Source organism: Halictus rubicundus, chromosome 1 (genome assembly GCF_050948215.1).
Source record: "Halictus rubicundus isolate RS-2024b chromosome 1, iyHalRubi1_principal, whole genome shotgun sequence".
NCBI classification, from domain to species: Eukaryota; Metazoa; Arthropoda; class Insecta; order Hymenoptera; family Halictidae; genus Halictus; species Halictus rubicundus.
In genome coordinates, this window is record NC_135149.1 from 12,267,224 (window position 1) to 12,290,405 (window position 23,182).

At 43.8% G+C, this 23,182-nt stretch overlaps 1 protein-coding gene across 16 annotated transcripts in view; it reads left to right on the forward strand.

Moving 5' to 3' along the window:
• The window catches only part of By (focal adhesion protein tensin), a 247,087-nt gene that overhangs the window by 193,328 nt on the left and 30,577 nt on the right, over positions 1-23,182 (forward strand). For all 16 annotated transcript variants that reach the window (XM_076788232.1, XM_076788258.1, XM_076788240.1 and 13 more), the window contains 2 exons: positions 3,711-4,008; positions 4,484-4,721. In XM_076788232.1, the coding sequence (XP_076644347.1) occupies positions 3,711-4,008; positions 4,484-4,721 (536 nt within the window). The remainder of the gene's footprint in view (positions 1-3,710; positions 4,009-4,483; positions 4,722-23,182) is intronic.

Consider the following 23,182-nt stretch of genomic DNA (forward strand, 5'->3'; position numbering starts at 1 on the left):
TTTAGTTGGCGAAGGACGCACGCCGACTCGTCTCGTTGGATCGTTTAGAGACAGTTATTAGCAGTCTGCAGCCCCTATTTTAACGTAACGAGCCCGTCGCCCATCGTTCCACCGTAAACCGGACCATTCGGCTGCTCTTACCGTTTCCCGCGTCACGTGAACTGTTATGTCATAATTAGTATGCAAGCCGATCGCTGACGGCCCGTCGGAATTGGCATTTACGATGCTCGGGTCTTACTTGATGGATGCAATAACGTCGAGATTGATGTATGCGCTTCCGGCGCATACTCGGGGCACAGGAATGACAGTTTAAGTCGCTCGCAGGCCCGATTAGATCTCTGTTTACTTTTCGAATAGAGCACGCACCCGTGAAGCAACTAATTGCGAAAGTTCCGAGATCTATCTTAATCGGAAGAATTGTTCAATGGCATGGTTCAGATTGCTTCGCTTAAACTACAGTGAATGTACGCGAATAGTTGGAATAGTTACGAAGAATTGTTGTAGTTCGCGGAGTTACCGAGTCGGACTATGCAGCTCAGAATTCATTAATTAGCTGAAGTGTTCGAAATAGCTGAGTACTGTTGCGGAAACGTTGCACGCTATCATTACTTGTATCGTGAGATTGTATAACTATTCTCACGCGTAGAATGGATCGTATAAACCGAGCTCGTGCAATTCTAGCCTTGGCTGTCCATTGAGTCGGGCGTCAAGTTTAGCGTCACGTGTTCGAGTTGCATTAATTATTCAGCGGAGCAGCGTTCCCTTAAATTGCATCAAATTATTCAAACAGGGTCCTCCAGTCGAGAGCAATTGGCTGGTCAAGGTCGCCCGCCCCACCCTAATTCATCAGTGGCATGGTGGGGCTGTGACCTTGAGACTGTACAAATTAGAAAAACTCTTTTCTGAATTTTTTCTCTGTTCATACACTTCACAATACTGGCGTGCATAGTTGAAAAACTATCGATGAAGGAAAAATCGTGGATATTATGATTGGCATGTTAGTTAAAATTCTCATTTCTCTGCCGGCAACATTAACGCAATTAAATGCTCCACAATTTACTCGTCGCTGGTTGAAAAGCCTCTGTCCCAAGTCCCATTAAGATTAAAAAATCCCCGCAGGAAAATCCCCCGAGCATTTTCCCTAAACCAATACACCTCGACGCGTTCCGACACTCGCCGCGCCGTAATCCCGATGCGTATCGGCTCCGATAATCCCCGGTGTGTTGGCGGCCGGTCGCCTAAAAATTGTAGAGAAATAACCCCATAAACCCGCGTCCCGTAGGTAGATCCCGTCCACCTTGGCGATCCATGCGAGGCGAACGATCTCGCGGCGACTATTACACGTTGTCGATCCGTAGCACCGTTCGCGTTTAATTTTCGTTGTTTGACGGGCACGGGGATCCGTGGATCGTAATGGTGTCCCATAGGCCTGCCCTTATACAGGGAAGATTCCCCCTAGGCGTCGTCCTGCCTCTTCCTAGAGCTAGCCGCCATTAATTCGACGAGCAGCGAGCATTAGCATGTCGTTAGCGTGGCCGAGAGTGCTCGAACGTATGAATTCATTATCGGCTGTTGCGAAGACCGCGGCCTGGTCGAAAGACTCGCATAACCAACCCGCACACCTTAGGTGCCACCGGGAACAGGTTTTTTTCATTAGGGGATCGGTCAGCGTCTCGGCAGATCCTATCTGGTTCGTTACGAGCGACACGCGAGGATTCGTGAGCGAGCCCGCGAAATTACGGCCGTGCGAGATCACGATGCCGCATAATCGACAGGTACCCGGGGAACTCGCTCTCCACGTTGCGAGTCCACTCGCTTCCGTGTTTCGACGGTGTATTACAAGCCGTCGAATTAATCGACACCGAACGCTACATCGGCCAACCAACCTTTGCCTGATCGCAAACGAATAATCTACTTACGACCTCTTCATTGTATACGCCGGCGGCAGTTAGGAGAATTGTCCTATCGTGGTCAGACGAAAAATTTACCCTTTGAAAGACTTTCCTGGTAACTCTTTAACTACTATGTAGGGCTGATAATGAGATTCTGAATAGTTCTTAAAAAAGTTAGGCTTCTAAAAAAATTTCACTTTTCACGAAGCTATAAATTCTCCTTATAAAGTGACTGAACGTACTGTAATTTAGAATTGTTACACACACAAATAATATTTGTAGGTTCTGTTCGTTTCCATGCAAGAGACTTTAGTTTCTCTCACCCGGGACAAAGTTCCATACAAAGTAGAAAATTCCATTCGTGGTCAGACACAAAGAAACACCAAGCTGTTCATTAAAAGTCCCACAGTGTTTCGGCAACATCCTCGCGACGAGGATTACGCCGAATACGGTTCTCAGCGAAGTAGAAAATTCTGTCCATGGTCAGACACGCGTCGAGGCATTCATTATACGTTCCCCATCGCTTTCCTAATATTTTCACACGCCACGCTCGGGACCGAATAAGGATTAAACTGGCAGTAGAAAAAGACTGTTCTTGGCCAGCTACGAATTAATTCTGGATTGTCCGTTTAACTGAATGTCCCCTTTTCGAAATTGTTATTCACTGCCATAACTGAAGTTGTCATATACAGGATGAGGCACTTAAAACCGGCCACCTGCATCTGTTGTGGCAGATGATTTTGGATTGAAGTACTTTGTTTACATTTTGAATTGACTCGGTTCGATTGCTTTAATAATATAGAAAATATCCCATTACGTAGCATTCACAGTGAATTTATATTCTTGCTCCTTGTTAACGTTTGTCACCTTGAATGACTTTGAATGACTATATCGTTGAAATTGTCTCGAGAAGGGCTACAATTGTAGGAGTTCAAAAATATGTGGTTCCATTTAAAAACATAGAGATGACCTTCATATCTCCTTGATGCCTCCAACTATAAAAAAACTAGTAACATCACATAATCAGCCCCTCAATACCAAATAATTTTGGCCTGATGCGTTTTTTCCTATCACCAATAGCAACCAACTTAATCAGGTGGCCGGTTTTAAGTGCCTCACCCTATATATATATATATATATATATATATATATATATATATATATATATATATATATATATTGTCACATATGACATATATGTTGTCTTATATTGTCATTCCATTAGTAGCGCGAGGTTCATTACAAACTGTTGAAAAGTGAAATGCTATTGCATGTATTTGCTATTGCAAATGTTCTTGCATGTATAATTTCCAAACCTGAAGCGTTTGGGATTATTTTATTGAAAAATAAAAGATATTTGAGCTTCCATTTGGCACAGCCGAATTATTGAAAAGCCGGTTAAATAAAGTGTTAAGAATAAAGACAGTAAAACAAATCGGAACAGAAACTTTATCGCCTCATAAATCTTCGCAATGCCGAAATTGGCAAACCACGAGCCAGTAACCACAAATTGGCTCGCACTTTTGCAGTTATGGGAGTTGCGTGCGGCGCAGAATGTCCATTGGCGTGTCGATCGCGAAAGCGTGTGTGTCACAGTGAAAAGCTCGGCTCACCTTGACCCGGCTAACATAAATGTTTCCTGAGAAACGTGTCGGCTTTAATTGCTTCTCTGTGTCACGTTTAGCAATGGAATTCTAGGACACGAGAGCAGACAGAGAGGCTGCCGCTCTTCCGGTGGCATTCCCTGTCATCGCTATTATCCAATGAGAGGGGGGGGGCAGCAAAGGGGGAAATGTTAAACCGTCCTTTTGCTTGCAGGTACATCAAGTACTTCAGCGGGCTGCTCTCGGGCTCCTTAAGAATCAGCCAGTCACCTCTCTACCTGACGCACCTGACGGTCCTCGGGGTGCCTCTGTTCGAGCCGACGGGTTGCAGAGCGTTCCTCAAGGTCTACGAAGGACTCACTCCAGTCTACACTTCAGACCTGTACTCGGTAACAAACGCAAGAGAGTTCACGGTGAACCTCGGTGGCCTTCGTCTTCGCGGTGACATCCTCGTGAAATGTTACCACAGGGTCTACTCGAAGCAGAGCCGGGAAGTCATGTTTTCCCTTCAGGTAAGACGATAATTCCGCGAGCAATTAAACTGTACAGTAGATTCTCCAATTAAGAGGAAGTTCGATGTAAGTTCTACCGCCGAGCGAGTAAACCGTAGCCCGTGGAACATGAATTTCGATCCCTCCAGGCTTTCTCATTTTTATCGCGGTCTAACACACATACTCGCCAGGAAATTCCTTTGATGTACGTTCACCGAGATCCTGAATGAACGGGTTCGGATCGGTGGCTCGTTTTAGATATCTATTTCTATTTTTTCTAACGCTGTCACAGATTGTTTATGAGCCGCGTACCAGAAGTCGCTGTTTAAAAACGTCAATCGGCCCAGAATCCGAGAGCCATGTAATTACCAAGATGTTATCTGCTTTCCGAGTCTCGTTACACGCGAGACCGCTCGGGGGCATCGCGATTACGTAAAACGCGATCGTTACACGGTATATCGCGATCGGTCTGAATGCTTGTTGTTTGGTCCCGCAGTTCCATACGTGCGTAATTACCGAGAACGTGGTGTCCTTCCCGCGATCCGAGCTGGACGTTGCCTGCGACGATCCTAGATGTCCTCCGGACAGCGTGGTCACCCTCTACTTCGCCACTGATGCTAAACGTCAGGACGGACCTATACCAGCGCCTACGCCAGCTGTGCCGCACACTTCGGCTCATCACGACCCCATTTTGCACTGGGACAGCTACACGAATCTCGAAATCAGCGATGACGGTGAGTGATTTTCAGTATTTCGGGGGTAGGAAGTGATAGGAAGTGGTAGTTGGCGAGAGAAACTCGGTACCTCGATTGTCAGCTGTCGGTACCTTGCCCTTGATGTAACAATTGCCAGTTGGTACTTGCCAATCAACAACTGCCACGGAAGTAGTCCAATTGGTAGCTTATTGATTGATACCTGAGACCAAGATAATTCACTTTATATTTATTTGTTCATGCCTGACGATCAAGTACGTCAGCTGGTGGCGTGCAATTAGTACCCGCTATTCAAGTTTTTAGGTCCTGCCAGTGAATTAGTACTTGTCACTCAATTTTATCTTGTGGTACTACTTATTTAGCACACCACATGGTACTACTTATTTAGCACCTGCTACTCAAATCCACTTCATGGTACTGCTAATGTAGCATCTGCTACTCAAGTCCGCCATATGGTACTACTTATTTAGCACCTGCTACTCAAGTCCGCCATATGGTACTACTAATTTAGCACCTGCTACTCAAGTCCGTCATATGGTACTACTAATTTAGCACCTGCTACTCAAGTCCGCCATATGGTACTACTTATTTAGCACCTGCTACTCAAGTCCGCCATATGGTACTACTAATTTAGCACCTGCTACTCAAGTCCGTCATATGGTGCTACTTATTTAGCACCTGCTACTCAAGTCCACTTCATGGTACTGCTAATTTAGCATCTGCTACTCAAGTCCGCCATATGGTACTACTTATTTAGCACCTGCTACTCAAGTCCGCCACATAGTACTACTTATTTATCACCTGCTACTTAAGTCCACCACATGATATTTATCAATTAGTACCTGCTACTCAAGTCCACCACATGACATTTATCAATTAGCACCTGATATTCAAGTCTACCGCATGATCGATTGTCATCAGTTCAATCACATTATTGAAGTACATGCCTCCATATCGATCAAACATTTCCTGTTATTTATTCAACTGTCCTGGATCCTATATCTGACAGAATCAACAGACGTCTAGCGTCCACTGCTAGGCACTCAGTAATTATAATTAATAAATAGCAACAGGTTCTCCGTCCAAGATTTTGCAGATCATATTTATCAGTCGTTGACCTTATCTCAGCTCCTGATCCCCGGTCTGTCCTACTTTACATTCTCCACGGATCACCTGCGATTCTTCATCGTCGATACTTATTATGTATTCATTCCCAACTACCTACTAGCATGTCGTCCCACTGTTAGAAGAATTTCAAGAAGCTCGGTCCATTAATAATCGCTTCTGGGAGTCCGCGGGCTGAACGAGGCACTCGATTAACTTAGATTAGAGTAGATTACAACGCGACCGTCCAATTTGGTACAATTGCTACGTCGTCGTATTAGATCGGGTTACCCGGGTAGGTCAGCGTTAGGAGGAGGCTTCTGACGATGATGAATCGGGGAGATCACCGAAAAGGAACGTGGCGTCGGTGGGCTCGCGGTGATTTCCACGTTAGCCCGTGTCCGACGATAATAATGGATATCCTCGGATACGTTGGAAAATGACGTGCTACGAAGATTAATGTGTCTGTCGAGCCGAGCTTTTTCGCTCGCGAACTTTTTTTCGCGGGCTTAGGTTCGCGCGATTAATTAACCGATAGCCCGAAACCGACGTGCCGTGGACTCGAGCGACGTATCTCATCGTCCGGGGACTAATTCGCGCTAATTCTCGGTCCTAATGGTAGCCAATTAACCTCGATCTCCCGGTGAGAACCAGTCAGAAATACAACTTGCGTCCGAGCCGTGGCGCGAGAACGTTTGCACAGGGAGCTTCAGGTGGATAAGCTCGGCCCGAAAAACTAGTGGTTAACGCGGCGGATTTAAACTGGCTGACTAACGCCGCCGGAAATACGTCCTGCCAAGCCGGTCTATCGCAGCGACACGCCGGAAATAGATCAAAGGTCGATGGGTCTGCAAGGTCCGAAAGCTCCGAGAAACGCCTCCTACCGTTCGATTTTCCCCGCGCTCCCTATCAAAACCCAGCCACTCTGCAACTCTATATGCTTGGCGGTCATCTTTAAAGGGTTTGGGGAACTGTTTACGCGAGTCGCTTCGCCAAATTTATTGCGGTTCACGCTTTTGACCCGCTCGTTCCGCAAAATTTACTAGCAAAGGCTCTTTTCGGTGGAGGAGAAATCGAGGAAGTCAGCGGATTTATTTCCTGATGATTGATCATCGCTGGAACTGGCAATTTCGGGTTTGAGAGGTTCTCGCGGTGGTCTGGTCATCGACGGAATTATCTACTTTGGTGATCTTGGGTTGAGAAACATTTTGCTAAGCCGAAGGAATTTTTCCTCGTTCTGATATTTGCAAGATATTGTTGGTAGCGATAGAAATGATATCTTTGCTACATTTTCTCGCATGTGAAATTTTATAGTCTCCATTCATTTAAATGGACGTTAAAACTGTCGGTACGTCACAGTGGAAATTCTTTGGAATCACCGAGTGGCTTTTCGATTAGCATCTATCATCGCATCAAAACCGTTCACGTTGGACAATTTCGTGACCGCCCGTCGGAAACAAAAATCAGAAACGAAAACCGGCCGCCGGACGTTGACGTCGCCTGTCGATATCAGGAAGAAGACCGGCGTCGCTAGACACAATCGAGGTATCCTGGATGACAGCGATAGTTTCCGTTCTTTTTGTCCTGGAAAAAGGCTCGTCGGAATTGATTTCGATTCGGTCACACCCAAGAGGTCATCGCCGGCGGTGAATCCGTTCGATGTGCAATCGGCCCAGCCCATCTCGCAACCATATGCGGGCCTCCTCGTTACTTCCTCTTGGATCCAGTAGTTTCAACGACCGTTAATTATCACCATTTCTTCGCGCATCTCCTATTTTCACTCGGTAAGCTAGAAACTATTCCAGGAAAACCAACCCTTAAAATAGTATGGCTCCGTTAAAGTCGTTCTGCAGATCATTCCACAGAATTTTTGCATATCTTTTCGCATATCTTTAGAAATATTATTCCGCGTATTATATTTTATTATTACAGTGTTTATTCGATATATGTCCAAAACAGAAAAATATCGGCCTGCAGAAAGAGCTTCTTGGCCCCTGAAGGAGTATCCCCGCTACACTGGGGATAGTTATGGGACTTTTTCCTATTTGATCAAACTATTCCAGATGATGTTCTCATTTTTAGTTTCATGACCGAGGCACGTTGACGGTTGTGTCCCCTATTTTCGGTGGATCCCATAGTTCCACTTCGGGTCTCGCGAACGAGCAACATCGCCGCGACCGTAACTATCACGGCCAATTTGGGTCAGGAGCTTTATTGGAAGCACGGGCCGATCGTTAACGAAACGAATTGAATCGGAGTCGCCCTTTTCATTTTTTTTTTGTTCCATTGGCTTTTGACGGACGCATCGCGGTGACGCAACCGTTCCGAATATGTTCGAAACGGGTCGGTGAACCGGGCAAGAAGCCGCGTGGGCGGCCGTTCGCTACGTTTCGTTTAACGTAGGTCGGAATTCGGCCCGGGGAAATCGAGGCAACGACTCGGCACGATTATGGTCGGCGGACTATCACGAATCCCCCATCGGGCTCGTTCAATGATCATTGGACCGGGAACTTTGCGCGTTTACGGCGCACCGGCAACGGCCGATCGAGGATACACTTTCAGGTACAACGGTACAACTTCGTCTTCGTAATCCGAACCCTCTTTTCGTTAACGTCTCTTCTCCATTGATTGGCGAAAGCACGAATTCCGTTCATGATTTTCCAGACTGTGCACAAATTATTCTAATGAAGCAATAATGTGCTCCAAATAATGTGTTACAACATTTCTTTGTCATTTTCCTTACGGATTGTCAAAAAGAATGCGTTCACAGTGGTTTCTCTGTATATGTCGCCAAGGCCTGGATGATAAACGCCGCGGAATTATCCCCACTACCGCGGAGTATACTCCGCGAGGGGCCCAAAGCTCGAGAGGCCTCGGGTGCCGAGGAGGCGTCCTCCACGATACACGACGCTGGCAAGACCCGTGTTGTTGACATATATCGAGAATTCCCTGTATCGGGCAATCTTTCGGCACCAAATTATGGGAAAATTATTTCACTAAATGATATTTGTAAATACACAGAACATTCCATTAAACTTTTGGGATTAAGTTGTTACAGGTTTATTAATCGCTTCACTTATAATTGAATAAAATTTGCAGGAGAAAATTAATAAATTAGGTGGATCATAAATTCACATTTTTATGTGTCGTTCATCTCGATTTGCCGTATTCGATGCCCAGGCCTCATCATTTTTGAAAACACGTTAATGTATGCTTCTGCAGCGAGTCTGATCACGAATGGCACGTTCTACTTCTTTCACTCTGCATATGAAATGAATTTCTACGACCACTGTCTTGCAATTTGCTTTGAAATAAGAGAGGTAACCACTTCTGTGCGTCAGTGTAAAAACTAATAAAAGCGTACAACGAGTCAGACTACGAATGGCATTGTTTCTTCGACATACTTGCCGAGAAAATGAATTTCCACGAGCATCGCCTTGCAGTTTGCTTCGCACTAGGAAGTCTCCACGAGCTCGAACCGGAACGGCGAACACGTTGCACATCACACGAACCCACACATCGCACCCACGCGATGGAAAATAAGATTCTACGAGTAGCGTTCTTCACGAACGATCGACTTTAACAAGCCGACGAGCTACGCGCTCTTCCGGCGCGCCGGGAAAAGTTTCCGTGCTCCACGAGAAAGGAACTCTCTTCGCCTAATGAATCTTCGTTGTTTCCAAGTCGTTTTCCGCGCCATTGAGAACTGTCGGTATTTCTTATTATGTCTTCAAACATAGTTCCCGCCTCTCTTATACATTTTTACGGGTGTGATAAAAAGTTTCGCTGGAAAGGTCGCCCCAACGGAAGAATTCCCATTCTGTGTCCTAAGTGTCGTTTCGTAAATCATTCAGACGCTGCAATATTTTTTATGACATCTCCAGACATGGCACTCCACAGTTTATTTATTTCTCTGCGATAAGTATCTCATTCTACTTCTTCGGAAACTGTTCTTGTTTCGTTTCGGAAGGGGGCCGTTGAAGAAAAGTTTCAGGGATCGTTCTACGGATGATCAACGGGTTATACAATTTTTATAACAGGTTCAGAGATGGCGTTATATGTTTTTATTATTTTCCTGTGTAAATAGTTACTTTCTCATGTGTTTGAAAATAGCTTCCACTGCTTTATTCGTTTCGGAAAGAAATACATTGTTTATATGCATTTTTGGTATCTTTAGTTAGGTGAGTGCTTCTATATATCATTCGTAGTCTACATAATTTTTATTAGAACCTTAGACACGGCACTATACATTTTCATCATTCTTTTTTTACAAGTAGTAACTCTCTTTTCATACCTTTAGAAATGGGTTTCTCTCCTTCGTTAAGCTAGACTGGAAAAATCAACCCTTAATATATTTTCACTTTATCAGAGACATTCTTCGGATCTTTCAGAGTCTACTAAATCTTTATATCTTCAAACACGATCTCGTACATTTTCTACATCTTCTCATTAATACACCCTGAAGATAATAATAATTTCTTCTGGTAAAAAAATTCTCACTGCACCAAATAAAATTTGTCAATCACCTCGCTCGCATCTCCACCATACTCTCCACCATTGATTATTTATTTCTTCAGCCAGTTCGTCTCGCGAAACTTACCGACGCGAACCATCTCCGTTCGCTGTTTGTTTTCTACCCGATCAGAGGGGCATGATATTTTTCCTCGGGCATAGTTCCCTCTGTATTTATTTCCCGAGGAAGTGCTTCATTTAGCAGAAGTCTCTTCCCCGATTCAACAGCGAGTTTTTATTTGTTCGAAGCGCTGCTGGGTGCTAAGCACTCTTCGGGATTTGTTTTCCCGGGCGTGCTTGCCTCGCGAACTTTTATTACATCTGCTCTATCAATTTCTCATAGCCGACCCGGACCGCCACGGGTCTAAGGGGATGAAGAGGAGCAGGAGGGGGTTGGCGCCTTATGGCAACGTGGAAATCTAAAATTAAGAGCACGCCCCTTGAATCAAGGGGCTCCGGGCGGAAACGGCGCGGCGTGCTCTTTGGAACTGTGTTTTTCGCGCCGCGGGCGATTATTACCGTCTGTCCCCTTTCATTTCCTCGTCCCCTTGCATCCCTTATCTCCCGCTATTCTTCCTCCACAGTTTCTGCCGCCCCAGCAACGGGGTCCCATTGAAAAGACGCTTTATAACCAGCGGATACACGGTAATCACCGATTCAATTAAGACGTTGACTCGGTAAAGCAAACGCACTTGTTTCTTAACCCTCGGAATCCTGCGACTTCTAGGCCTGTGCCGTGGTCATTTCTGACCCACGCCGATATTTCGCTACAGTTTTCTTTCGATACAAGACGATGGTATTACAAGAATATACATCAGTCTCGTTTAGGGTAGTTCTACTGGTAAAGTCACTTCAGGTCGATCAATCTTGACTGGAATTCAAATTTTAGTGGAGTGTGTTGAGAGGCTACTTTGGATATTTTTAGGCTGCTTTTAACATTCTTTTTAAAGTGCCTTTACGTGTCAAAACATGTTAAGGTACCCTCAAATATTTTAAAATACCTTTGGAAGGTAATTATTTTCAGAAACTAATAAATAAGAGCTTGCTTGTGGATTTGTTACACTGTTAGGTTGATCAGAATTACTTCATCGTTGACAATTCCTCGCAAGAATGTTTATTGAGTACCTGAATTTATTTTAAGCACGAAATACTAATATTTCGTTGTCTAAACAAGAAAATAGTACATTATTGTGACTGGAAAGAGTAATATTTTTATGTAGTACAATATCTTCAACATTTTCATTAAACACTTTATTAAGCTCAGCAGGCAACATTGAAAAGCATAAAAGAATTTACCGAAGCCAAATCAGGCTACTAATTTCATTACATCGTAATTGAAGCCTTTGAAAGAGAAACGATCAAGAAATTGTCTAATCATTTATTCTCATGAAGTGCAGTATTTCCAGATTTATAGGAAACACATTTACTTAACTGCTCGTTAAAAAACGATCTCTGAAGGTTTTCATACATCATAGCAAAATGATCTCCAAAGATTTACCTCATTAAAAGCAAACTCTGTTACAAGATAACAGGTCTGTGAGAAAATATCTCGTCGTAACTCACAGCTAAAGAATTTCTCTTTCAAAAAGGCACAGTTTCGGTACTCCCTCGTCCTCTATCTTTCTCCCGAGATTTTTAGGAGGTTCCCTTTCTCCGGTCTCCATTTTTCTCATCGTAATATTTCTTTCTTCTCGTGTATATTTCTTTGGCAAGGCCAGGGCGCGGCATTTTCGTCTGCGAAAGAGAGGCATCGATCTCGGTATCGTTTTCAGCGAGCTACACGGAAGAGGAAGCGATCGTTAAACGCCTTCCGCTCGGTTTCCCTTCAAATTTATAAAAAACGATTCCCTTTCAGCTTCTCTGTGCACAGACGATAAACTTTGACGTGAAAAGGGAACGGTGAATATCGAATGAAAAGATGATGAAAAGTCTACCGAGTCTCAATTAATAACTGCTTTGCGAGTAAGGAGACTTGAAAATCAGCGAAGTTCCCGAATTTTTTCCGAGGCAATTAGCGAATGGAAGATTATGATTTTTCTGTGGTGCAAAGAACCAACATTGAGCTCTATTTTCTTATTTTTTAAAATCAATATGTTCCAAAATGACGGAGTTATTCGTTTGATGCTTTTTCTCGCTTTTTAACGTCGATTGATGATCGTTGCGAAATATTGGAAAATTTCTGGGTTCCCAAAGTGCAGATAAGCCCATTTTTGTGTCCTTAAAACTTTGGGAAAATTAAATACTGAAAATGTCCGATTATTTGTGAAAAGTTTTCGTTAATTGAACTCGGGAATCGCGGGGTCTTGTTAGCCGCCATAATTAGCGCTCAGAGAACGAGTTTCGTGAAGGAGGGACGAAAATCTCTAGAACCAGCGCGAGAAGGTGGTTCCGATGGTGGGGAAGACTTAGGTTTATTCTTGGCGTCGGGACGCGTAGGGACGAGAACAAGCTTAATAGTTTTCGCGCGATTCGACGCCGTCCACGTCGGCCAGACCGATCTCCGATCCTCCGACGGCCAATTGTGCGCGAGATTCTGTGTTTACGTTCACGCCGACCCCTGGAGTCGAACATTGTTTCCGCGATATATCAGACTTCGTTTGTGCAATCCGATCGCAGTCTCGAAGTTGATCCCAAGTGTCGAATAAGGAGCTGAGCAACGGCGATTCCCGCGAAACTGTGCCACGCAAACTGGTCAGTGAGTTTCCTTATGACACGTCTAACAATTCTCCTGAAACACCTAACAAGTCTTCTGAAACATCTAACAATTCTACTGAATCATTTAAAAATTATTATTTTTAAATACTGAAATTCCACTACAAAATAATTTTCCAATTTGTCAGTTCACTTTGCACCCAAAAATGTAAAAAACATTGCATCTCATTTTTAAGGTCAGTTTTACACACGAATGTACGGTGCGTCTGATCATGAATGGCATTTTCTACTTCAAAGTTGATTTCAATAAAGGGCTGATCAACGGCGATATTTAATAAATTGTAACTTCGTAAATAATCATCGTAGAACGATAAACTTGAACTCATTTTAAAGCTTGAAACCTCTGCTTTTACACGTCCTCGTTCAGATTCGTTTAAGATTTTTTGCATAAGATGGCGGATGCAAAACTGATGACATGATTTTTCTTGAAAATGGTGTAAATTAAAACATCTCTAAAAACTTCAAAAAAATTTTTACGTGACAGAATCTTCCACAGATTCGAAGATTGATGCTTTCTCTTTCCAACGACACCTCGAACATTGATGTACAATTTTTTTTACCCGCTCTATGAATCAAAAATGGGGGACAGATTCGGTTGTGTAAGATCCTTATTTTCCTGAAAAAGTTGTTTTTAGTCGATAAAACGACTAAAAAAAATTTAACATAAATTTTTAAGAACTGGTTGTAAAGGAGTGGGGGGGGGGGGGCTTCAATCTTGAAATCCATGGTAGTCTCATACATGAAAAAAAATTTTAGACACGGATGAATTTGTAATATTTTTTAGGAGAAAAATTCAGTAAATGTAACCCGTGAAAAGCAACCCCTTGTAATTATAAATTATGAGTCTAAATGATCCTTTTCTCTTATGTGTAACTGTTCAATTGATTGCAAGCTTACTGTGATTCCACACAATAAAGTATCAGTTGATATTCATATTCGTGTATTTCGATTCTTCATTGTATTCAGTTAATTCGGCATATTCAAAGGAAACAACCGAGCACCTCGGCTCCAAAATCAGAAACCTGGAATTCTGTCGCAACTCTCTAACAGCTTGCATTCAGTGGAGGAAAGTGTGTTCTTGGAAAGTGTCAGCGTTGATCTTTGGAAAAACGTCCCGTATATGGATCTCGCGGATACGGTCAGCTTCCGTTCGCGGCATGAAAGATTTCACCGAACTGTCCGTCGATATTGTCAACCAGAATGTCATAATTACGCGTCCGCTTTCCTCTCCGCGATTTCTAGTCCCACTGCTAATGCTAGTTTCCCGACCATCTGCGCCGTACCTCGATGGTAATATATTTCTTCGATGGTATACCACGAGCACACTGTTGCCCATGTTCGGCGCGCGGACCGCTTTCAATTTGTCGCTGAACGTCGCCGGCTTGACCTTTGGCATCCTTTAGAAATTGCATCTCGTGATCCGCATGAGCTATCTCATCGTCGAACGTTTAAAACGCGTTTTTACCACTGCGGCAATCTGCATCCCGCGAACATCCAAGGTATATGTGAATTTGTTGCTCTTTCGCAAGATGTGTACAAAATTTATTATGATCCAAAAGTCTGAAGAATATTTTTAATTATCTGAGATTCGTTTATAATACTTGATCTAGAACTTTATCCTTTTTTTTTTACTTTCACTTTCGTCTCGCTGTATTAGATTGCATAAAATGTAACCTACAAAAACAAATAGAAATTTTCCTGATCCTTAAAGGATAACGAGACCTGTCCCAGAAAAAGGAGTCATCATCCAGAGCGTCGTTGAACCCGGCCGCGAAACGGCGAATCGATTGCACAATGGGTATCGAAATGACGAAATAAAAAGCACATGGTCGAAGGAATCGTCGGGGTTAGAGTAAACAATGGTGACGTAACAGCGGGAAGACGTACGACCGAGCGACAAGACAATGGCCTGTTGTCTTTGTCGTCACCCCATCTCTCTGTCTCGCCGGAGCGTTTTCTCTTCTCATTCTGCCGTGCAATTTCTTCTTCGACAGCGTGGCCGAACAAAAGGCTGGGGTCGAGCCGTGGAAACGATTTTTTTTAGAGTCAGCGTGCAGCCGCTTTGTTTTCCAACGGGCGGGGACAAAAATAATTCCCATCGTCGAAAACCGGGCCATTTGCACGGAAATCCGCTATACGTGACAGAGGGCGGGAAAAGGTATTCGATTCCGATAAACCAACTGTTATCAAACTTGCTTTTCCTCCCACCCCCCACTCCCCTCCTGTCGCGTAAAATATTTTCATCAACGAAAATGGAACGGTCCTTTACCGCCGTCGCGCCGCTAGATCATACTATAAAAGCGAACAAGTCTTTTTATTCTGAAAAATACCCGGTTGGAAAATTGCGAACGTTGATGCGAGAAACCGTTCAATCACCCACGGGCATTCGGGAAACTCCCCGGGAAATTTTCATCCCCTTTGTTCCGGCTAGTTGAAGTTAATACTTTCATAATTCTCTTCCGGATGAACGCAGTTTGTGTTTTTCATTGAGCACGCTGCTAGCGTTTTCCGTTCACGGCAAACGTTTCTTCCGTTATCTTTTGTATATCCAGATGGTTCTTAATGTTCCTTCGATATCCACCAAGAAGAATCAGAATCTTCGAAAACATGGGACACGAGGACGATTAACCCGACGAGGATTTCTTAAAATATCAAAAATATTTCGAAGATGTACTCGTCTTGTACTCTACTCGATCTTACCTGCCGAAAACGCTGAAAATCGCACATCTTTACACAAGCGTAACTTTTGAACTAGTGATCTCCTAGGATTAAAACTTGGATTTTCGGTATTTCCTCGAAAAAATTTACTGGATTAACTTTAAAAATGTTAAAAATTTCTGGTTTCCCGAAGTAAAGTTTAGCCTAACTTTTGAACTACTGATCTCCTAGTAGTAAAACTTGGATTTTCGGCATGTTCTCGTCAAAACCTACTAAATCACATAACAAATTTCTGCTTTCCTGAAGTAAAGTTTAGCCGAAATTCTAACACAATTATCACAGCAGAAACTGATGTGCGATTTTTTTTACGGCTTCAGGACACGTTCTATGTCACACGAATCCCTTCGAAATTCAAAAACAAATTGAAATTACGCGTCTCTATTGTCACGAGCGCGATACGTGCGAAGAAATGCAATCGAAAGTTAAAACCACGCTGCATCGGAGGCGCGGCAGATTTTTCTGTGGCTGCGGGCGGCCATGAATCAAAGTACTGTCAGTGTGGGGATTAAAAAAAATCAGCAGAAGCCGCGAAATAAATTACGCGAGAGCATCGGCGATGTGCGATGGAAAAGAAATTGCCGGCGTGCAACGACTCGCCCGGTGAAATATTGCATCGATCTCGCTTCGGCGAGGCAGCTGCGCGCATTTGTATCGACGACAGACGATTAGGATCCGGTTCCCACAGTGTTCCGTCTTCCCGTGCGTGCATCCCCGGGAGTGTGCACGCATTCGTTCACCTTACGCGCGATTCGTGCACGCGTCCTTGTCCCAGATCGGCTACCTAGGAATACCACCACCACTTGCCGACGCAACGGTGGCTGACCAACTTTTCGTTCTGTCCTCGTCACTGGCCGACAGTAGAAATAGCCGGGACACGCTCAGACGAGCGTGAACCGGCCTGTGTTGGTGAGACAACGGCCGATCTGGATTTGCCGGCGGTGAATCATGCGCGCCGATTTTCGATAATCGGATCGCGGTGTTCAACTGAGAGAACTGGTTCCTGTGGAACTATCTTTCACTTGCTCTCTCTCTCTCTCTCCCCCCCTCCCTGCTCCTTTCTATCTGCTGTCTGTCGTCGAAATTGTAATGCAATCCATCAGAAGGACAGGAAACTGGATACCGTTAATAGGCTTACGAAACTGTAATTTACTAGTGTAATCCTTGATCAATCGGAAGATGAGCAATGCGTGGCGAATTACAAACGATTTTCACATCTGGATCTCCCGCAATGAGTACACTGAACGTGGTACCGAAGGTACAGTGATAAAACGTGAATGGTTCGACAGCTGACTCCTGTGTAGACGAAATGAAATGGTGAAAATTTTCCATGGTGCTAATTTTATTTTGCAGCTTTCATGAAAAATATTTTGAATCAAGTAAAAAATCTAGGATGAGTCTAGAAAGTCTAAGATGTCTTTCAAGAATTCGAAATTTAATTTCTGAAATCTGTAAAATGATTTTAACGAGCCTTTAGTTGAATGTACAGTGCAGCGTATTTTGGAAAGAGAAATTCGCGACACGTACAATGTTCACATACGTTTCGAAGCATTTTAAATCCCCGAGTTTATGAGTCGACTAAGCTTCTTGAAGTCCTGGGATTAGACTCCTTCGGAGCTCATGAACTCTCGAGCTTAGAGGTAAATAAGCTACTCGAGAAGCCGAATTTAGAACTCATCGAGACCCTTGGGTCCTTGGGACGCGTGCGCCTAAGTAGCTCGTTTGATCTTTTAAATTGGGATATCGCTGTATGCTTTCTAATCTGAAAATTTAGGATCACGTAACGAGCTCCGACTTCAGAACTTCGGGTTCTCCTCGTCTCTCGTATTTAGGAACTTGTTAACTCTTGAATTTACCTTCGAAACTTACAATTAGGTGGCTCGAAACAACGAACAGAAAATTCAATGAACCTTCCTGAATGCCACGGTACGAACTTATGGCTTCGGGATTGTGTCCCATTCTCGGTCACAGGACTCCCTCCAATTTGACTGACCGATCTTCGAATTAGAAATTTAGTGAATCTTTTTGGCCTCTAAAAATTTGCAGTTTGCAGAATCAAATAAGAAACTATTTAGATATTTTCATTGCATAATAAGTCATAGGAAAGCTTCTGTCTTCAATTTACTATTAACTATGAACTCATTTTAGGCAGAGTAATGTAATGCAATAATTCTCTAATGTACGTTGGAGGATTGAAAAGATAGAAGCAATTTTTAAAAAATTATCCAACGTAAGAAATTGAATAGAAACGAATAGTATTTTATTTTCCATTTATCAGGGATAATCAATTTCATTTAATTCCAGTTACCTCGAGTTTGACTAATGCGTTTCACAAAATGCATTCGTCATCTGGTAGTGATATAGGCTAAGAGACCCAATTACTGTACCGATATTAATGACACTTATTTCCAAAGCATAACGAATATTACAAAAGCGATATTACATTTTTTTCATTAAAATCAGTTAATATATTATATGTTATATATCTCTTTTTTAATGTTCACTATGCTTGAAAAATAAATATAATTAATATAGGCACAGTAATTAGGTCCTTTACTGTTAGAAAAATTTGGCGGACACGTGGAATAAATTTCGACAAATATAGCGATTTGTGTGTCTGCCGCTAAACAGACTATTTGCAAGATGAGAGAGGCTAAGATATCGCAGCTGTCGCTGGAAAGCCCGTTGCAAGGAAGAAGAAGTGCACGCATGGGCCGTTGGATGCACCGCGCGGTCGGCGTTGCTCATCAGCGATCTAGTTGCCTCTCGCGGTGCATTTATGTAAATTTCCCGTGACATATGAGCCTATTATGCGGCCTGACCTCAGCTCCTAGCAGACTATTATTAGGCTACTGGAGAGATCCAGCCCGTCCTGTACTTATTTAACACGGTTCTGTCCGGCTCTCGTTCCGAACAGCTACACGTGCACCGGCGTACGTGATTAGTAATCGTTACGAGCGTCACGTATGATCCTCGTGAACGCACGCCGGCATACTTGACAGTGTTGACACCGTCTCGTTACCTGCACGTTGTGTTTGTAGCTCGCGGCACGCGTCTTTTATTGCGATGAACGATCGAATTACGTGATCGCCACGGAATCAAGGATGATGATAGATTAGAACTGAGGGCGGCCGGAATATTCTATTACACTGTTGCAATGCTTGATTGCAATTGATGGCGTTACTACACGGTCATCCTCTTCGCATTCCGCTCGTCATAAATCTGCATAGTCCCAGGATCGACGCTAATCAGGAAAATTATAGAGAAATATGCGTCTCGAACGATTGAAAGACTTCTATCAGCAATATGTCCTGCATAAATTAGTCTCCAATCGGTCGTATAAGAAATTTCTACTTCACCGTATTGACAGTTTCGTTAGATCGATTTATTCTTGAAATTGAACCTCAAGATCTAGGCTGCAAGAAGGCCTGCTTGTCAAAATTCGGAGGACAATGAAAATGACAATTTAGGTCTTTATGAACCTGTTTCTCCAGTACTGCTGAAGATATTTGAATAAAATAAAGAGCAAATAGTAGCTACATGCCTTCTTCGTTTATCATGATTTTTCCAAAATTATATCTGAACCATAAGAGACAGAAAAAAATAGTTTCGAGTTTCTATTACTTATTTATAAATTTCCGAATCTATTTCTCGAATACTATTGAAGATATTTGAGTGAACCGAAAAGCGAATAGTAGCTACACGTCTGCTTTAACTAACATATTTTTCTAAACATTCTGTCTCAATGATTGAAGACAGAAAAAAATAATTTCGTGCGACCCCTTCACAACTAGCCTTTTATCGTTTAACGATTATTCATAAACATCTTAAAGTTGTCCGGATGATAAAACCAATTTCATTGTATGCACAGAATGATGCAAAACGTATAATTTGAATTAACAGGATATCGTTAAAGGTTCTGCATCCTTGCAACTTCAACTCCCGAGATTCGAATCAGCATCCCTAAAAAGCGTCATTGAGAGACTCCGGTAAACAAGACACAGGAAAGAATTAGAAGTAATTACGGCCGAGCGAGCTTATCGCGATCACCAATTAAAAGCTAACCTGTGCCGATGCATACAACGCGTTATGGCACGTGTCCTTTGCGAACGTACTCGCCAATGCGTATCGCAGCCGGTGGAACTACCCGTTCTTAGACGAACGCGTGTGCGTGGCCTTACAGCTCGCAATCGCGCCGGCTCGGATGATGAATTATTAATTGCCGGCCATTCATTTGCAGCCCGCTACCGGTCTCCGCAACGGTTCGCACGGATCCCGATTAAAACGACGCGATGTGTAACTAACACGCTGCTTGTTCGAAGAAATACGATTGTGTTTTACGTGCATTGAACGCCGACGATCATTGCGGGCGACGGCCGCTCGATTAATCTTCGTTTTATTCCGCGCGGAAATCATGGCAGTCAAATCGAGATTAATCTTGATACACCCGGCAGTTTTACCGGAATCAATCCGGTTAAACAGTTTTCGACGGTGGCGTCATGCACGGGCGTGCAAAATCAACTCGATTTATTTTGCGGGTGCCCTGCGGCTGCCCGAAAACGTTCGATCGCTTGAACGTTTATAACGTCAGCCGAAATAATGCGGATTTTAATATTGCTGCTTCGTCGGGTTCGTGAAAAGGGGGTGGAACTGTTGAATCAATCAAAATGGTCAGAGATAATCGCGTTCGTTTGCGAAAAATAAGGGTGGAGGATCTGAAAAATTATTTGTTAGAATATATTCGTTTTAAAATTGGTGAAAATTTTGCAAATATGTACCATATTAATTTCCCAGTTCTTCTGCGATTTTTGCAATATTTTTTTTTTCGTAGTCTTACACAAATTGAAAATAGACAACCAAGTACCCTATTATAACCGTGAAATTTCTTCTCATCACCTTAGGCCTGTTTTGTTGAATACTTCAAAGTATAGCTGACACAAGGACTACAGCCTAGGAGCCCTAAAAGCGGATATTTTATGTTACAATCTATCCAAATTTTTAATCATGTTTAATAATATACACCGAAAGAAAGAAATTTGTTGAATAATTTAATGAAAAATATTAGAACCCGCGATATTGACAGGTCCCGTAAACCCAGTGTTAAAAGGAGTGTACGGGTCTCGATAGACCCGGCCTTGGACTTGCCCACGGCAGGTGACTGCCGTTAGGTGTTCGAAGAGGGGTGGATGGACCGGTGACCGGCATTGTATGTCACGAATAATTAGTTTCTGTGTCCGGAGCCTGTTTCGTGTCCGCCTGCCCACGTGTTACGACACCGTCCGCATTCGAAGAGTGCTCTGCTGCGATGTAGCAACCTGAAGTGTCGAATTCAGCGGCTCGGGCACGTCGAGAGTACCGTTTCCTCGGTAGGCACGGCCGCGCAGCTCGCTTGCGTACACGCACGAAATAATCGACTTGAACGATCGACCACGGCGAGGACAACGACGGGGCCGGGACAGGAGCGCACCGAGTCTTGCCGTAGAAGGACTGGAGACTGGAGGCCAGTCGAATGGGTAGAGGGGTCCGCTGCAAACACGCAATGCCCGTACACTGTCGCGAAAGCGCGCCTCACTCGTTCACACACGCTCACCTAGGTCAGGAACTACGTGAATGGGTCGTGGGCAAATAGGATTTATTCCAAGCCCAATACGATCGAGCAAAATATCTGCAAATCAGACTCAAATATGTCCTGCTCTAACACCGTGGCAATCTTGACAATGAACGCTCAAACCATCCTCAATGACTTGGTCCGGGCATTTCCTACAGGATCATTTTTTGTAGAAAATTTGTAAGTTGTCTTTTGGCGTGGTCCAATTGTTGAGAATAATATACTAGTAAGCTTTCTGTGAAGTGATGCCTCAAAATTGTCGTAAGTCACTGAGCAACTCCTCTTTCAAATTTAATCTGAAATCTTTTTACCCGAGTTTTATGTTTCGACATGTTTGACCATGTTTGACAATGTCCGAGAGCGAGTTTGTGCATTTGGTTTATACATTATCCTTCAGGTTTGTTCATGTTGAAGCTGGTTCATTGATTTTCTATACTCATTCGGCTCTTTCCGAGTTCATTGCTTCGAGATTTCCGTGTTTGACAGTGTTTGACACAGCGTTTGGCTTGGAAAGCACAGTGGCAGGAACTTTATTTTATAGTACGCGCGAAGCTCATGAAGAATTAACGTACTTCAGGTAAATGAAATTAGTAAAGAATGACGTTTGAGAAAGTTTGAAGCTGTTGTTGGTGGTTTCACCGTGTTTCCACAGAATTCCTCGAAGTATGCTTCTCAATTGTGAATTTGTAAAATCGTTATAGGAAACATGTCGCAATTTCCATCGGCGGAATGAGACTAATGTTTGGACTAGATTAAAGAACTTTTGCACGAACAGTCCCCCACAAGTAGCAAACTTGGAATTAACTGGAAGATTGCTTTAGCTCGATGGCGGAGAGCATATATTCGTGAGGAATGTGTTCGCGAAAGGAGTTTAGGGGTTGTATTCGAATTTCCACAACATCCAAATAAGATTCTATTTCGTTTCACTTACTTCGGCATTATTTTGCGTCACCGGACGGCAACGAGCTGCAAACGAGCAACCACTGACAGCCAAAGGGGCTCATTAAAATCCACGTCCTCGCTGAATATCGTGCACGAGACACGGACGCTAACAATAACTATGCCAGACGATACCAACACCGGCAACTACTCAGCTCGTCACGTGTCTATTCCGTGCGTGGACTCAACCGTCCATTCGTTTATAATTGCATCTTGCCGCAGAGACGGACACGCACACGGAAGCTTTGGCGAGCGAAATGCACTGAGACAATCTTCCTTTCTCGTCTGCGGGCTCGTACGTTCGACGATGTTTGTCAAAACGCGCGGCACGGTAAATTGCAACACTTTAAACGCTCAGGGCTACAAACTGAAGCTCGGTCGATGATCGCCGATTTTGGAGAACGTCTCCCATAATTCCTCCTGTCGTAAAACCGTGGACAAGCCTAGTTGCGCGAGCTAGACAATCCTAAATAACCCTCGCCGACAAGAATCACTGTCAGCCGTTGTACAAACCCGTGTTTATTTGCCGTCGAGTGCGGAGGCAGAGAGACCGAAACTTTGCCAAGCCAGCGTCTTGCGTAGGAAGAAAACGAGGCCTGCCTCCAATGATGATGACGATAGCCCGGGTCCACGGTGCCGGTGAACGATGCCGATGGTGTGACGTAGCCGATGGTAGTGGTGGTTGATGGCGATCGCGATGACTGTGCCGATGGCGGTGGTGGTGGTGGTGGTGATCAGCATCGTGCAGCATTTGCAAACGTACAGTGCCGTTTCTGTGCTCCCGGTGAACGGAACACGCGTTTCTTCTCTCGCTCACCAAGTAGAACTCGATCCTAGACAGTGATTTTCGTGTTCCCCGTGCTGCGATCGCCGTTGCCATAAATCACGGTCC